Source organism: Maylandia zebra, linkage group LG6, assembly GCF_041146795.1.
Source record: "Maylandia zebra isolate NMK-2024a linkage group LG6, Mzebra_GT3a, whole genome shotgun sequence".
In the NCBI taxonomy this organism is placed as follows: Eukaryota; Metazoa; Chordata; class Actinopteri; order Cichliformes; family Cichlidae; genus Maylandia; species Maylandia zebra.
In genome coordinates this window covers 24939986-24957715 of record NC_135172.1, presented here as the reverse complement: position 1 = coordinate 24957715, position 17730 = coordinate 24939986, and the positions used below count along the sequence as shown (strand labels likewise).

The 17730-nt window shown below is 41.2% G+C and overlaps 1 protein-coding gene across 5 annotated transcripts in view; it reads left to right on the top strand.

Moving 5' to 3' along the window:
* Positions 1 to 17730, top strand: part of apbb2b (amyloid beta (A4) precursor protein-binding, family B, member 2b) — a 57931-nt gene that overhangs the window by 35484 nt on the left and 4717 nt on the right. For 3 of the 5 annotated variants that reach the window (XM_076884917.1, XM_076884918.1, XM_076884920.1), the window contains 11 exons: positions 450 to 581; positions 1100 to 1168; positions 3025 to 3110; positions 3412 to 3472; positions 6160 to 6306; positions 6813 to 6940; positions 10542 to 10656; positions 13981 to 14068; positions 15422 to 15505; positions 15603 to 15718; positions 16670 to 16849. In XM_076884917.1, coding sequence (XP_076741032.1) covers positions 450 to 581; positions 1100 to 1168; positions 3025 to 3110; positions 3412 to 3472; positions 6160 to 6306; positions 6813 to 6940; positions 10542 to 10656; positions 13981 to 14068; positions 15422 to 15505; positions 15603 to 15718; positions 16670 to 16849 — 1206 coding nt within the window. Of the gene's footprint in view, positions 1 to 449; positions 582 to 1099; positions 1169 to 3024; positions 3111 to 3411; positions 3473 to 6159; positions 6307 to 6812; positions 6941 to 8040; positions 8180 to 10541; positions 10657 to 13980; positions 14069 to 15421; positions 15506 to 15602; positions 15719 to 16669; positions 16850 to 17730 lie in introns of those variants that run through there. The other 2 variants (XM_076884919.1, XM_076884921.1) reach the window with 2 other exon arrangements.

The following is a 17730-nucleotide window of genomic DNA, read 5'->3' as shown; positions in this document are numbered from 1 at the left end:
TCTTAATAACAGCTAAGCATTAATAAAACTGGAAATGTCACAGCGGTTAAAATGAAAATGTTTATTTTGAGCTTTGGATTAGCATAAATCAACAAAAGCGCACACAGCACAGAATAATTATGAGGAAAACTGTAATAACACCTGTGTTGGAAGTGAATTAAGCACTCTGTGCTGCTGTTCTCAGAATAATATGTACATGACTTGTACTTAATGCTGCTGTGAGTTTTCATGAACAGGTATTTTTACAATTTGTATTTATGCAACTGACATGAGGACCAGTCGGTGCTGCCGACAGTAATTCTGTCAAGTGCAAATGACGAGCATTTCCCTAAACAAGATGGGGAAAAATGGATTTCTTGAATCCATTAATCATTGTTGACTCCAATAAATATGGATTAAACAGTGTGTCTTTATTTTTTTAATACCTCTGTGTTTCCATGTGCTTACAGTCATGCCAGGCCGAGATCTTCTTCAGGGGGTCGACTCGCTCGGGCAGCACCACCTCTGACAGCTCAGTGGAGCCTCTGTCCACTCACGAGCCCACACTCCCCACATGTGGATTTGTGAACAGCTGTTACTTTGTAAGCCACCGTCGTTTTTGTGTTACATTGTACTTCACAGGAGTCTGTGATGTTCATCGCGGTTTGCAAGAGTTATTTTCACGCTTCCATGTGCCAGTTTTAAACGGCGCAGTGCATTTGTCTGGGTTTCAATATAGTTTTATTTAAATGTAGGCAGCTGGGCAAAGGGAGTGAGAGGGAGAGCACTGTTAACACTCCAGTCTGGTAGCAGAATACAAGAACACTGAGCCGATCAATCAGTCAATCATGTAGAATGATAGGTGGAAATGTAGAGAGGAAAGGAGATGGATAGAGAGCAGCCCCATGTAGATAAAATATCGATCCAGTGAGAATGGACTGATGTTGACAGATGGATGTGCCTCAATCTGATTCTGGCACATCCATCTGATGCGATCGACCTCCAGACTGCTCGAGTATCACCCAGCTGCACAAAAGCTAAAATGGCAGACGGACCAACATGGTGCAGCAGGATGTCACTAAACAGAGTCTCATCATTTCTCTCTCTGATGTCTCTTTAGCCGCGCTCCACGTCTCTGCAGGGTGTGGATCAAGAGTGTCGCTCTCAGCGTCACGAAGATGAGGAAAAGGTAGGAGTCCCAATCTGCCCTCAGACTTGTAGCATCTTTTTTCACTTTTTTCTTAGTTCTGTAAATAATTCCTCTGCACCCGTACGTGTATATTACTGTATTTGACTCCTTGTATCATATATAGAGCAGTCAATAAGTGTTTGGACTCTGACACTGATTTAACCTTGTACTTCAGCATGCTTTCCCCCATAAAGACAACATTTGACAACCAGAGACTCACCCCTCAGTTCAGAAGAGAGCTCCTAGTAAGCTTTCAAGGGGCAAAGACTGGGAACAAGTGGTGGTCATTGGACATCAGCTGCAGTCACTATAACATCTAGTATTATAGCTTTTAGTAGTGTGACTTTTATAATGATTTTCTAGTTATATTGATGTCTTTTTCTACTTTTTGTCATCTCTTTGCACACTTTCAGTGTAATTACTGTATCTTTGTGCTGTAGTAAAGCTTGAAAACAACAGAAATGGTGTCACGGTCTAAACACTTGCTGATGGGTCCTGTATGTTTGTGTCGCTTACATTCTACTAATCAAGAATCGACAGATTCTCAGTAGCGAGGTGAATGTTCAATGGGAGCAAAACAAATCGGGGAAAACCCGGAAAGTCCCGTTGGACTCTTCTTGGCCCTTTTACTTTTATTTAGGAAATGTTTTGCTGCTTTGCTCGTTATTGCAACACCGTCTGAGTGTAGAGTAAGCTGGTTAGCTAACAACATTGTTCTGTCTTTATCCCCTTGCCCCCCTCTCCACCCAACCTTTGACTCTCAATCCTTGACCCGCCACTGTGTGTGTGTGTGTTTGTGTCTTAACGCCAAATATAGAAACAGGTGTGGAGTGAATTTGGCGGAAAAATTGATAGTGAAATGTGGAAGGCAAGTATAATGCACTCGGTGTCAGTGAGTCTTGTTCTTGGTCTAACCTCACCAGCTTTTTGAGTGTGTGCATTTATACATCCTGTGCTAAAGTTCACTGCCTGGGCAAAAAGCATGCGTGGCTGATGCTTTAACATAAAAATATCTGCACAAACCGCAGCCTCTGATCATGCCTGATGTGTAAGAACATGTCTGTTTACTCCACTCCAGCGACACATTAGGTTGTTTCTTTCTTTACATACGCCAGTAATATATTTTCATCTTTCTGTTCTGGTGGCACAGATCTGACTGCGTAGTCACACACACCAGTGTGTGTACATACCACATAAACCTTTTTCTTTCTGAATGCAGCATGCCCCATTACACATAACACACCAATGCCATTTATCCATCCGGCAGCAGCATTCGCTCCACACTTGGATGCATGCTGGCATTCACGCTGAAGGGTCAGAATTTACATCTATTTCGTGTCTTGTAGCGCCTCTACCACAGGAGCTTGTACCCCATGAATTTTATGACGGGTACACATAGGTGTTTCAGTTTATAGCGGTAATATTTTTGGACATTGCCACATATCTCGCTGGAGCAAAATGACCAGCAAGCCTGTGAAAATGATCTTTTTTTTAGGAGGACTGAGGAAGAAATACAACCACACGAGAAGATAGAGTAATTTTTTTTTTTTTTTTTTAAACAGTAGGAATCCATAAGGAACATCCATATTAACATTAAAAGGATAATGCCAGCTCATCTTCTTGTTGTTAAATCTGGATGTCTTCATCAGGATCTTATCTGGCTGCACTTACTCCTGTTGGATCATTCAGTTTTGTTTTGTTTTTTTAATTCAGGAGAGTGTTTCAGTGACAGAAGACACAATCGGTTTATATTCTCATACAGTATTCCAGGTTGCATGTGTAAAAGATGCTCTAGGGTGGAACCCCTGCTGGATACAGAGGCTTATTTTGCTATGATTTTCACATATGTGCATCAGGATCTGCAGGCAGCCACAGTGAACCCGGACCCCAGTCTGAAAGAGTTTGAGGGTGCTACGCTTCGCTACGCGTCACTCAAGCTAAGGTAAAATACAGAAGACACACAAATCCATCCAGCTTCTGTGCATGAATCTCTGAAAGCCTCCAGAGCTGCAGTTATTAAACAGATTGTCCTGTATTTTAATCTCTTCTTTGTTTCTTGGAGATTGTATTTAATTAAAGTGTAACAGGTTCAGCCAAAGCAGCCAGTTAGATCCTCTCTTCAGGAAAAGGGTCCATGTTCTGCTAGTGTATCGCCTGCTTGTAGCTTCTGTAAATTCACACATCAGACAGAAACCTTGCTAACAAAGCAGCTAATAGTTCTCTTATGTTTAAACTATTTTCAGGAGCCGTCCAGCAGCAGAAGAAGAAGAATCCAGCAGTATTAACAGTGACCCCGAGGCAAAGGTAAAACCCTTTTTCTAAACTTTATATACATGAAGGTCAGCATTACGCACTGGCCTTCGAATGTCTTTATAATGTGTGGTCTTAGACACAGGACAGGCTGAATCAGGTGAGGTTGTTATGTAGCTGTTGCCTCTATATTTAAAAAAAAAAAAAAAAAAATGGTATGAAGTAGGTTAAAAGATCATTTTAGAATTTAAGTGCCAAACACGCTACTTTTTTATAAAAGTACTTCAATTTTTTCAGTGTCTAAAGTTCCTTTAAATGGTTAAAGTTACACTCGGCTTTCCAGCACTCATGATCTGCTGCTGTTGTTGAAAGAAGAGAAAGCTTGCCCCCCAGTGGTGGAAGAGGAAAATACAAGTGTGCAGTGGTGGACCCTCTTTAAGCATCCAAACCAGAAATTCAAATGAGACATTTAAGCCTTTAAGGAGTCTCAGGCTCAGTAAAACTTACTACTGTGGAGGGTGGCATTCATTTGCAAAAGGTCACCTTGGGCCATAAGTTAAATTTTAAATTGCAGTGTTACTCACACCCACTGCATTCTGTCATAAGCTGCAGCAAATTCCAGTGAGACTAAAATAAATGAACACAATCCACAACAACCACAAAATGTACGGACAACAAAGCACAAAAACTTGTACACATTCATTACATTTATGCATGTACCTATGCATGTTGGTATTTGCACACTATCATATATATATACTGTATAAGTTTTTTTTGTTTTGTTTTGTTTTTTTTTCATTTCCCACCCAGTTTCGTGAGGTATTTATAAGACATATGACAGTTTTTACATATCATCCCTTATTTTGATAGATTGAGAGAAGAAAATTTCATTTAATTTTATGAGCACTTTTCTTGCAGGTGATTGGTTGTTTAATAATTTGCCATGAATTAAACACACTGATACATGCCCAAGATACATTGCCTTATGTACATTTATGGAGTTATTTATCATTGAACTTTTGATATAGTCCCTTCTTAAGGTCATGTGTGAAGTGATGTGTTGTAATGTAATATTGAACCTACAAATATCAATATAAATTGGATATATCAAAAGATTTGCTAAATTAGATTTTACAGTAGTGAAATGAAAATGATACGATACTTTTACAAAGTGTTACATGTGCATAAATACAACAAATGGGTCATTTTAGCTTTGCTAGGCATCTTGGTGACATCATGAAACCGGTCATAGATGAGAACCGTCAGCAGACTAAGATGTAGGAGGATTTCAATTTTGTTTTAGTTCCCAACTTTTTTCCTCATTTGGTCTTTTTTTTGTACCCACTGTTGCTTCTGATTCCCCTGATGGTGGTGGTATTATTACTATTATTATTAATAGTAGTAGTAATATTATTATTAATTGTTAAAGTTCTGAAAAAGGTTCGAGATGTGTTTGGCTCATCAGAGTTAAAACTCAGTGGGTTGGTTGGTGTCCCAGCCTTCAGTCCTTAGGCAGCAGTGACACTGTGATGAAGACCAGACACAAACACATGCCTGCAGCTCAGGCTTTTGATATGGCAACACGCTCGCACACTCACATGTTACAGAGAAGCAAATCAGCCATTGCTCTTTTAAGATTGGAGTGATCATTTTTCTGCCTACAAAAGAAGAAGTTAATTACGTATTAGATCTCACTCTAAAGCAGTTTCAGCCTAGCATGAGTGGAAACATGACTGCATTAGAACAAACTTGCCACGAGTCAGTTTAACTGTGACGGTCTCCGTCTCCCTCCCTGACCTATATAGAGTGCAGAGTGCTTTCTGAACGGACTGCAGAAATCAAATGAATACTTTATGAGAGCAGAGGGACTGGTCTCACTCCTCTCTTTGTCTTTAACTTTCTTCTGTTTTCTTCATCTTTTCTGTTGTTTGTTTGTTTGGTTTCATCTTTAAGAGGTTACAAGTTTCCAATCTCATGTGTCGTTTTAAACAAAGTGACGCTACCGTTAAAGGTAACAGGGACATATGACCTTTAAACTTGCTGTCTGTGTACAAAAAAGTTACTTTACTTTTTTGCTATTAAATTAATGCTCTTCACTTAATAGCTTTTAGTCTCAGTTGTTCTTCAGAGTGCTTTTTTCCCTCTTTTCTCTGATTCAAAATCAACTGGTAAGACAGAGTAGCAGCAGATTGCATCAACATGTGGACAGGCAGAAGACTGACCCTGAGACTAACCCTGCATGGCTCACTCTTCCACACAAGCCACAACTGCTAAAGGCAAGCGCAGCGTATTTACCAACAGAGCCTGCTCTTGAGAATGATCCATACACCTGAACCATTCATTGTCCATTACAGCAAGCTTAGAGGAGCTTAGAAAATATATTAAAGTGATGCAAGATGTAGAACAAACTGTGTCCTGTACAAATACAGGACATTCAGCACTAGTGTTGAGAGGAGGTAAGAAAAAAAGTAACGGCAAACCAGCTGCTGGTAGCTCTAAAACTTTGTAAACCTTATGCCCCATAGTGACAAAACGGCATTAATAAGGAATGACATTGCTGGAAGGAGAATATACCCAACACGTGTGAGCGTCACGGTTCGGAGCTGCCAAGGGATCCGTGATTCCTAAAAGAAATTTCAACTTTTTAGTCCTTCAAATCTTGGATGCTCTTCCACTTCCTTGTTTTCTTTGTATTTGTTGTGTATGATGGTGTGATCATCTGTTGTGTGCATTTCTTTCAGTGTTTCGCCGTGCGCTCTCTGGGTTGGGTGGAGATGGCCGAGGAGGACTTGGCTCCTGGAAAGAGCAGCGTCGCTGTTAACAACTGCATCCGACAGCTGTCCTACTGCAAGAACGACATCCGGGACACCGTTGGCATCTGGGGAGAGGTGATGAAGACTCTCCTGTTTAAAATAAAGAGCATCGTGTTTGCAGCTATTAGAAAGAGAGGAGGGGAATGCTTAGGAAGATGAATCGGAAGAAAAGCGTAAAAGAAAGAAAGGAGCAGCATCAGTTAGCGTGGATAAATGCCTCCTGAAATATGGGGAAGTAGAGCAGTGCTATGAATTCTCTGCGGTGCGCTTTTATTTAATATGAAGCGACAGAATGGACAGAGAGGGCTCGATCCCTCTTTTAATAACCTTTCATCTCCCAGCACCCTCTTTCTAGGGTTTTATAATTTATTTAGAGACCTTCAAAGCTAGAGAGCTCACAGGGACACACATGTACACACGGATAAATAAATATATGCAACAGTTGTACTGAAAGCCGCTGGCATTTAAAGGACTGTTGTTTCGTTTTTTTTATATTTTTGCTGTGACTCTCGCTGCAGGAAATAAGGATTGCATATTTTTATGATGAGCTCTGAAGGATTTGTGTGTGTTTGTGTGCCCAGGGGAAGGACATGTACCTCATGCTGGAGAATAATATGTTGAACCTAGTCGACCCCATGGACCGCAGCGTGCTTCATTCTCAGCCAATCGCGAGCATCCGAGTTTGGGGCGTTGGCCGGGACAATGGCAGGTTAGTGGGTTTTTTGTTTGTTTTTATTTTTCCCTTAAATTTGACTTTCTTTTTCTCGTCTCCGTGAATAATTTACAGTGCGTATAAAAGCACGTCTCACACTGTGCTCAAAATCAATTCCCTGGATTGTAAATGTTCAGAGAGATTTCTGTATATTTAGCGGTAATCTGGGTCCTGACTCATTGATGTCAGCATCCTTTTGTTGTTTAGCGTTTCAACGCTTCGGCTTATAAGTCGATGGCGAATTTAAAACACTCGCTCAGTGAAAGGTCATGGGAACAAATGAGGGCAAGCAGACAGGTGGCAGAGTTAACGTGGAGAAGAGGGGGAGTTGGTGATTGATGAAGGGGAGCTAATGTCAGATTAATTCATCACTACAAAGTCGAGGATGACACAGAGAGTGGCCTTTATTCTCTTTCACCACAAATCCCCACCTGACTGTCTGTCCCTTGCTTTCACCGCAGCTTGGCTGGGCTTCACTGACATCATGCTGTCACTGTACCCGGCAGCTTCTTGGTTTGAGCTTCCCGAAGTAAGAATGAGATAAATATTAAAAGAAAAGGAGCCTTTTTCTGGGCATATGAAGGTTAAAATTAAGCCATGGGCAACCAGCAGAGGACGCTGTGCACTGCTGCAGCATGCACACTGCAGAATGTAGGTTATGAGGCACAGCCGGGTGACTGGGGACTGAAACAGTTGGTGCTTACTGTATAATAAGAGCTGGCACACACGTGCGCGCGATGACGAGTGTACTCAGGAGACGGGATGAGGCTAAAAGCTTTTTGGAATATGCAGAACCTCACAATCCTGTTGCCTTGAGGGTGCGTCTCTCTTCTTTCATTCACAACCACGCAGTCGTAATCGCGCAGGTGTCGATGTTATTCCGTATAATGAAGCTGAAAATCCCTCCACCACATGGACCACAAGCAATTTTTCCCCCTCTCCAAATACTTTATTGGGATCTGTCACATATGGCTGGATAGTCTGAACAGTGGGCTGCAGCAAAGGGAGGAGGAGAAGAGGAGGTGGTCAGAGGGAGGGGGATCTGGCAGGAGAGAGGGAGAGGGGAATGAGGCTGCCAGAGGGGGAGGCATGGTTAGTGCTCACAGGGTGTGGAGCAGACAGGTTGAGGAGAGCGCGCGTGCAGTGCAGTTCGGTATCACCAGAAATTGATGGTGTGAGTCTGTAAATACGCCTGCCGGTCACAGGATTACCTGCCAGGATAGGACGACAGACCCTGTAAGTACATTTAAACACCTCATCCTCACTTTTGGAAGCATCACTCCTGCTCTTATGTTTAAAGTACAAAGAAAAGGAGGAGAAACCACAGATGAGAGGCCTTTTGGAGGGTGTTTTTTTTTTTCTTTTTTCTTTTTTGTGAGATGTGTGTAATTGGAGGTGCTTATCACTACAGTTTGTTTTTTTGTTTTTTTTTTAAGGAAAAATACTTGTTTACTCTCACGCTCTTTCAAAAGAGCCCTTCTGACATGTAATGGAGGTGATTACAGGTGAGGCTCGTCTTGTTAAGGGTCTGTTTAGGTGCAGAAGTTTAATTAAGAAGCTTTTATTTCGTGTTAAAATGGATTTTTAAAAAACAGCGAGAAGCTCCAAACAGTGTAATTCGTGTTTGATTAAAAATGCAAGATAAGAATTTTTTCAGTGTGTCAGCAAAAATGAACTCCAGTTTAGATTTTAAATTAACGACTACATGCTGGTGTAAGTTTATGCAAGTTGTTTTTTGTTGTTGTTGTTTTTTAGCCCAGTTTTTCTTTTGTTTGTACGAGTCACGGTCTGTGAGCATGTGGATTGTATTGAAACCTGCACAGAGCTGGGATTTTCCCCTCTCTCTGCCTCTCTCTGTGTCACACACCCCTGTGAAGTGGTTGTGTCAGCACTGGAACCGTAGCCCCCAGAGCCCTCTCTTCATGTGCTGCGAAACTCATTATCACCACCGATTACACATCCTCACAGCAACCTTGACATTTTCAGGGGCGTTGGCATGATGATAAGATTATATTAGAAATGAGACATCATTCCCACTCTCTCTCCCGCCCCCTCTCTCTCCAATCCTCCTTTGACTTTTATGTTCTTCTCATCTCGGGGTCTTTTATTCTGCTCTCGTCTTTAGGCTTTTATCTTTATCTTGTACATTGTTACAATTCACTTCCAATTTTCTCTCCTTCCTTTTTCGAGTCACCCACTCTCTTGCTCTAGGTTTTTTTTTTTTTTTAATTAATTTTTTTATGTGGCTTAAAAAAAGCTTCTTTCGTTATGTCTTTTAAGGATATGCAAGCCTTCAGCAGGCTAACTGTTCACAACCTGACTTCTCCGTCACCCCGAGTCCCTCTCTTCATCCATTTTCTCTCTTTTCCTTTATATTCCATATATAATTTTAGCTCAGAGTAACTCTGCATTTAAGATCACCTGCAGTGCTGCTGAGATCTGTGTGCATATATACGTGCATTTTACCGTACCGCCACTAAAACTCTGTTAGAGAAGGAGACGGCAGGAGAAGTGAATATGTCACTCAAGGTTAATTTTCTATGTGAAAGTGCATCTCTTTGCAACCTTTTGTCACCCGGCAATAACGCTCACTGGTGCGATGGATTTTTTTTCTCTCCCCCTTTTTTTTTTCCCTCCCACTAACCTGTCTTCCTTTCCTTCTTTGCTTCCTTGGATACAGAGAGAGGTAAACGCATTCCTTCCTTTTCAGTCTGCAATGCTCCTCCTGTAGAGTACCTCTACATCATTTTATTGTTTAATTTCCTCTCTCCGTCTCATTTTCTTTCATCTTGAAAGTGGCTCTTGATGTACTCTGTACCACTGCGTGCATGCATTCAGACATGGAGGAAATGAAGGTCACATCCCCTGTCCTTGTCTGTCTACAAGTATTTTTTTTTTTTTAACTTTGTTACACACACACACACACACACACACACACACACACACACACACACACACACACACACACACACATACGTACGTAAATAGGAATGTCTCGTGGAGAACGTCCCTGAGAATCTGCGTCCAGGAATCCTGTTAGCCCTCAGGCCTTGTTTGACTATTACATCTCATATTGAAACACAGCCTGAAGGGAGTTATTTACATTGGCTTATGTCTTTGTGTGTGTCTGTGTGTGTGTGATGCTCTGGTTTAATTTGCTGCAGCTACATTTCTTTTTAAAGTATCCTGTGTCTTCATCCCTCTCTCCATCCCATCTCTTTCCCTCCTCCTTTTTATTCTCCGTTCCTTCTGTTCAGCTGAGTTAAATTGTTTTCGGCTCCAGTGGGCCCAGGGGAAAGTTCTTTCCTGCTGTTACTCTATTCAACTCCCTCTTGCATCACGCTGCTCTATTGATCTTTGGGGTCCATTGTCGTCTCTGCGTGTGTGTGCATGTGTCCGTCCTATATTCATCCCGCTACAAAAGGTCACTTCATCTCTCATCTGTCTCAAAGACCTGTCAGTCTCAAAAGTAGACACACACATTTTTGTTTTAAAATTTCTCCAAGTAGCACCAAACTCGTCCAGCAAACCTCATCTCCATTTGTGACTGTGTGTTTGTTTTTTTTTGTAAAGCAACTCTGTGTTTTCCTCTTCTCAGGGACTTTGCATATGTGGCGAGGGATAAAAACACCAGGATCCTGAAATGTCATGTGTTCCGCTGTGACACACCAGCCAAAGCCATCGCCACCAGCCTGCACGAGATCTGCTCCCGGGTGAGTTGTTCAGGCCGGAGGAGGTTCCAGACACAGGAGGCTAACTTTGGGATTTTGGCAGACGGATGTGATGAAGCTAGCCAAGTAGTTGGACAAATGTTTTCCCTTTCACTCAACATAAAGGCTCACAGAGAAGAAAATGTAGTGTTGATGGATTTTAATTTTTTTTATTATGTTTTTAAAAGCACAAAATTATTCAGCACGCAAGCTCATCTTAAAACCCATAAAGCAAAAAAATTAATCTGTAGTCATGGTGCTGAAGAAATGCTGCAGTGCTTTATCTTATTTAACATCCATCACACAGTCAAAGCACACTCCCAAACACAGTTACCAGCAAGCTTTCTCTGCTGTGTTTGATGAATACAGGTGAATTCAAACAGGGCTGAAAGGGCAGTATTCAGACTGCGTGTTTGTTGTCTGCTTTGAACGTTTAGTTAATGGACTGTCCTCATTAAAAGGCGAACTTTATATTCAGCGTCTGAAAAGACCTTCGAATGATTTCTTCATTTATATGCAGTCGAGATGAAAATATTTTATTTTTCAGAAGGTTTAACTAATGCTCGCCTCTGAAGTGTTTTTAGCTGAAAATGTAGAGGAGCCATTCCTCCCCCTCCATATTCATCACACCCGATCTAACAACATCTAACAACAACATTTTATTTTCCCCCTAGTCGGTCTGTTTTATAGAAAACTGATAAGAAAAGAAGAATTGGTTGCTAATAAAGATTTATTTTGATTGAAGTCTTTAATCCAGGGTTCCTACGGGTGCTTGAAATCCTTGAATACGCTTGAATTGTAATATTGTCCTTTCAAGGTTTGAAAAGTGCTTGAATGTCAGATGTGGTGCTTGAAACTGTAGTAACTCTAAGTTACTGTGACTCAAACATAGAAAAATTGGATCTTTAATTTTCCTCACCTAATTTATTTAAAAGTATTTTATAGCATATAACACCTTTTAAAAAAAAAAAATTTCAGTTCACATTTAATTCCAGAAAATCATAAATCAAAAGATGGATCTTACCTTACCTTTCATGGTGAGGTAACTGCTCTTTTAACTGTTTGGTGTCTTTGCTTTGTTTGGTGGTTGCAGAAATGGTTTACATGAGCTTTTAGCTGAGATTGAGAGGTTCCTGTGGACACTACTGATGTCAGCACTTATATTTCTGACCTCTTCTTATAAACGATTAAACGCTTTTGTCCCCATTTTTGGTCATGACATTCTCACAATAAATCAGATGAGATACTGCAAATAATAATTTCTGCATTTGTGCGATTGAATGAATTGCAAATGTGTATGCAATGACACCGTTTTAAAGATTTGGCCTAAATAATTTTGGAGTGATTGAGCCCAAACATGATGACCTAACTAGTGACACAGTGTCCTCTGTGAGTCTCACACACACACGCATGACTTTGCCGGTTTCAGCTGAAACAGTTTCAGTGTTTCAAACCTTGTTCCAGAGTTTTTAGTTCACCATTTAGAAGAAAATAAAAGACAGATCTGAATGTTTGAAAATGTTTTGGAAAAATTCTGTCAAGATTAGATGAAAAATACTCGAAGGATTAATGCAATTGGTTTATTATTTTGTTACACAAGTTTAAAAAAAGTTAAACAAGCAAGTCAATAAAGAAAAAGTTAAACAAGTAAATAAAGAAACAAGCTAAAACGAGGTAAGAACGAAAAGTTAACAAGTAAATCAGGAAACAAGGTAGAGGAGAGAAAACCCCAACAATCCCCTCTGAGCACGCACTAGGTGACAGTGGGGAGGAAAAACTGCCTTTAAACGGGCAGAAACCTCCGGCAGCACCAGGCTCAGGAGGGGGCAGTCAACTGCCGGGACTGGTTGGGGGGGTGAACAGAGGTGGAGCAAGACGAGGCTGCATCAGGTGAGGAAGCAGTAGCGTCCTTCCTCCGGAACAAGCCGAAGCATTTTTTTCTTCTTTTCCATGCACTTTTCCACGAGCGCTTTTTTTCTCCAGGATGAGGGTTCTCAACTCATCGATTGTTTCGGTGCTTTGCTTCTCAAGTTTGTTGCATCTTTGTTCCACCTGTTCTAATGTTGCTTGTTTTTCTTCAAGCTTGTCTTTGAGTTGTTTGGATGCTGCCTTGTGTATCAGCTTGTCCTTGTGCATGTCTGCATTTCTCTGTTGTACTTCTTTGTGCTTGTCTTCTAACTGCGTATTTCTACTCTGGATTTCTTGGAGCTGCAGGTCTTCATGTATTTTGTCTTGTTGCTTTTGTGCCTGCATTTCAGTGTTTTTACGCTTAAAGTTATTGAATTCCAACAACATTCCCTTAATGAGCTCTGAGTTGTTTCTCGCCATTTGATCGATCCTTTTCTGCATCTGTCAGCATCGTTTTTCCTTTTCTCCTTTTCCCCTTCCAGTTCACTTGTTTTGTCTTTCCGTTCAAAAAGGGTGAGCTTCTTGCTTGAAAATGAAATGACCAAAATAAATGCAGTATTTCTCTGCAATTACAATTGCTGTGTATTATTGTGACGTTTGGTGCAGTTTTCTTGTTTTGTGAGGTTGTTTTTTTTTCAAGTGGAGATGAATATCTCTAACAACTTGATGTCTTTTTTGAGTTTCTGCACTATACGCATATAAGGCAACCATTTCCTTATTCAGTATTTTTGTGTGGTGCATTTTTCTGTTTTTACAAAAGGGGAACAAAGGACATTTAAGTCGACCTGAGATTATTTATTTTAATTTTTACATGGTCTTACTGAGGTGATGCAAAGTGAAACATGCATTATTTTATTTTATTTTTTTATTATTTTTGGTAATGTGCTGGAAAAGCTTAAAAATGGACTTTGAAAGTGCTTAAAAAGTACCTGAAAAATGTGTAAGAACCCTGTTAATCCAGCATAAAAAAAAACAAAAACGACAACATACGTTTGATGTTTTTAAGTGGGGTTTGTGAAAGCAATGGGTGAAGCAGTTTACTTGCTTCGTGAGCGTCGTGTGTGTTGCTCGGGAGAAAAGGCTATCACTGTGTTGGAGAGAGGAGTGTGACCTGCTTAATTTGTGTGTGTCTGTGTGAGTGCACTTCTGTGCTCTTCAGGTGAAATGAGAAGACAGCATGACAGTATCAAGGGTGAAGCATTTCCAGGGTTTCGTGTTTATGCTTTCATCTCCCTCTCTCACCCATCCTCCTGCACTCTCACACGTTCTGTTGTTTTTCGGCTTTGTCTCTTCGCTCTCCTCCCCTGTGTCTCTGTCACGGCATATCACTTTGGCTTTTTTTTCTTTTACATGCCATTTCCTCATACTTCTGTATCTTCTTTTTGCTTCCCTCTCTAACCCTCCCTGCCTCTCCTCCAGATAATGACAGAGAGAAAGAATGCCAAAGCGATGGCAGGAGGCTCCCTCCATGACAGGATGCAGGCAGGACTCGATCTCCCTTTACAAGGTAGGCTTCATACATTACACAAAGCAACTCCTTGTCTGTCTGTGTGTGTAAGAGGGAGTAAATGTGACAACTGTCTTGCGTCAATAGACGCACGGGGAGTTATCATTTCTGTGGCACTGAAGATGCGTCCAAACTGGCCATTTGGGAGACTGAATGTGTCAGAAAATAGCTGGCTTTTTATCGTAATGTCCTTTTTAGTTAATGAGAATTTATAACAAGATGATTTAGGAGAGATTTATTATTGCAGCCTTGAATTTTGACAGGGGTTTAATGCGTTTTCTTTTTCATAAAATTTGCTGCCTCCTTCTCCATCATTCGACCAGTGCTGCTACTGCTCCTCATGCTTCACGCCTACCAACTTTCAATCAGTGCACTAGAGAGAAACCTGCACCAAGTGTGATAGTAACGATCAAAAACGCCACAGGTTGCCTAGCAGTTCTTTCCACTTGACAGATTTAGAGGTTTGTGGTGCAGTGCAGTTCATCATCTCACCTTTAGATTTACAAAAAAGGAGGAAGTTTAAAAAAAATTTTTTAAATGTCCGACAGATGGTAAAAATAGACTCTGTGCCTCTGTTTTTCAGTCAGTTTAATGAGAGATGTGACGACGAGCATCCGCTTCCTGTCATAACTCACTCTGTTATTTCCTGTCACCTGTCAGTCTTTCTAAGAGAGACGACGTTAGCTGTGCTGAACTAATCACTGTGTGTACACACACACACACACACACACACACACACACACACACACACACACACACACACACACACACACACACACACACACACTCTGACTGGTCTGCTCATGTCAGCTTCTCAAATAGAACCGCTGTGGTTACTGACAATAACTTTTACGATGTAAGAAAACATGTGTTTCTAGTCTACTGTGACATATTTCAACAGAAGTCTTGTTTAAAATATTTAACACTACATTTGGAGATTATTTATTTATGATGGCAGCAAACACTCAAAGATACCAGTTCAAATATTAAAGCGCGAGCACTCTTTAATTCCACAGTCGTTCACCGGTAACGATCGAAACATGTACTGTGAGAAAGAGGCGATTCGTGAGTTTCACATTGTTGCTGGTATGTAGCATAACAACATGCTCGCATGAGGCAAGTCCGACCATCATATGGACACATGCCGTACATCTGGATGAAGATTCATATGTAAAATGTATAATTTAGGCAATGTATATTTAAAATTTAAAAAATAGCCTTTTAAAATGATTTTTTATTTTATTTTTTTAATTTTAATACACCCTCTATTGTAAAATCGTGGTGCAGTTCAGTGTACTTTATGTTATGTATTCTTATGAGCACCAATTCAAATGTGTGTTGAATTCTCCTCAGCAGAGTTCCCCACACCAAAGACGGAGCTGGTTCAGAAGTTTCAGGTGCTCTATCTTGGGATGATGCCTGTGGCCAGACCGATAGGTTGGTGTGACACATACACACAGAGTGATGAAATGTTAATGTTGATTCTGAATGTTTATTTAATTCAAATGTTTTGTTTTATCACCTTCTACATCAGGCATGGATATACTGAATGGAGCTATAGACAGTCTGATCGGTTCTTCCAGCAGAGACGACTGGACTCCGGTGGCCCTCAATGTAGCCGACGCTACGGTCACCATCAGCAAAGACGAGGTCAGACAGGTCTGATGTTGTTGAGCTCTTATGATGCAGTCACACCAAACACCAAGCAAAGTTTTGCCTCGTTTTACTCGCGTGAAGTCGGTTGGAAACTCGCGAATATTCCCCCCTAATGTTTGATTTATAGTATCGTGTTTGCGTGCATATTTGATTATGTAGAGCATATGCAAACGGGGTGTGCAACCTACACATACACCATCCTCCACAAACCAACACAGATCAAAATGAGTGACGGTGTGTGTGTATGTGGACTGCTGATTGGTTGCTGGTCGGAACAGGAAAAGGCGTCTTTTGCATTCATGACTTACGTGAGAAACAGAAAAACCCCATAATGGTGGACACTTTTCACACTTGACTTCACTTTGCTTTTCTCCAGGATTGACTGAAGAACCAACAGCAGCATGAAGCTAAGCTGCCACCAAAGTCGAAATATTTTAACTCATGCAAACCTGGATTTGCCTCTGTCGGTGTTGGCCAAGGCTGATATACCGCGCCTCGTTGCATAAGCAGCAGTTTGTAATCACACTGTGTGAAACTTTGCTTTACATTTGGTTTCATTATTATTATTATTTGATCCTATAAAAGAGCCCCGACTGGTCTCCTGACCTCTGGAGACACATATAGAAGAGACTGCTCTCCAGGAAGGGCTCCAATGAGCACAACCTTTTCAGACCTCATCAGAAAGATTACTGTTTATTTCAATGTGTTACTCTAGAAAAATGCTGAAAAAACACACACCTTGCATTCTGGAGCGAGAGAAAATAAGCCGCTGACCCGAGCGATGAATCGCAGCTCACACAGAAACTCCACTCCCGTGTGTGTGAAGAAGTCACGGCGTTCAGCTTGAACAGCCCAGCTGCTGTTTGTAGCTGTTTAAATAAATTACTGATGAGAGTGAGCTCTTTAATACCTAATGCCTAAAGAGTTCAGACTTTCTGTCCGCAGGATGAAGAGGATGTGCTGGTAGAGTGTCGTGTTCGCTTCCTGTCCTTCATGGGCGTTGGGCGTGACGTGCACACGTTTGCCTTCATCATGGACGCTGGCGGCCATCGTTTCGACTGTCACATCTTCTGGTGTGAGCCCAATGCTGGGAGCGTGTCTGAGGCCGTACAGGCAGCTTGTATGGTGAGTCACACAAGCTGAAATTCAGCTCTGTGGTCCGTACATGGATTAAGAGTTAGATGTAAAAGAACTTTAAATGGGTAAAAGAAGAGAAACTTTGAGCCGTTTGCATTTTTTTCTGTAGCTTAATTAAATCTCTGAACTCTTGATTGCACTTAACAAAGAGCTTGTTAAGTTATTTACCAGCTGATGTTAATGCTGCTGATGCAGAGGTTTTACAGACGGGAAGATCTTTAGAGCCTCCCTCTCTCTGAAGGTGGATGTCCTTGGCGGTAGTGTAGTTGGGGTTTGATTGTTCAGTCTTGACAGATGCTCTAACCAGTACGATTTGCTCAAGTTGCAGTGGGACCCCATGTCAAAGCGTTGCTGGTTTGAAACATGCATTTAGATCAGGATAAAGCAGTTAAATTGCAGTGGATGCCCTTGCAGGTTATCCGCTATAGATTTTCTGTTTAAATGGTAAATGCTTTAGATTGCACACAGCGGTGTTTCCTGCTCTGCTGAAAACTTCTCAAACAGGATGTACTGTATATGGATTTGAAGTAATAACAGTTGTGTTAAAGCCGTAATACCTTCACAGTGTTTCCATTTCATCAGTATAATGTGATCACAAACCCAGAGTCCCATCTGCGCTGTTTATGCTGCGATGCATCCCATTAGTGGAGGTTACTCGCCCTCCTCTGCTGTGGTCGACTGCTGACTGCACTATTGATCACACATCAGAACTTTGGATATATGGACACACACACACACACACACACACACACACACACACAGATTGATGGTGACAAGAATCATTAGTCATTACTATTGATCACAGCTAGCAGAGGTGCAGTCTGACTGGTGCAGTCAACCCTCCAAATGCACACACACACATTGGGTCA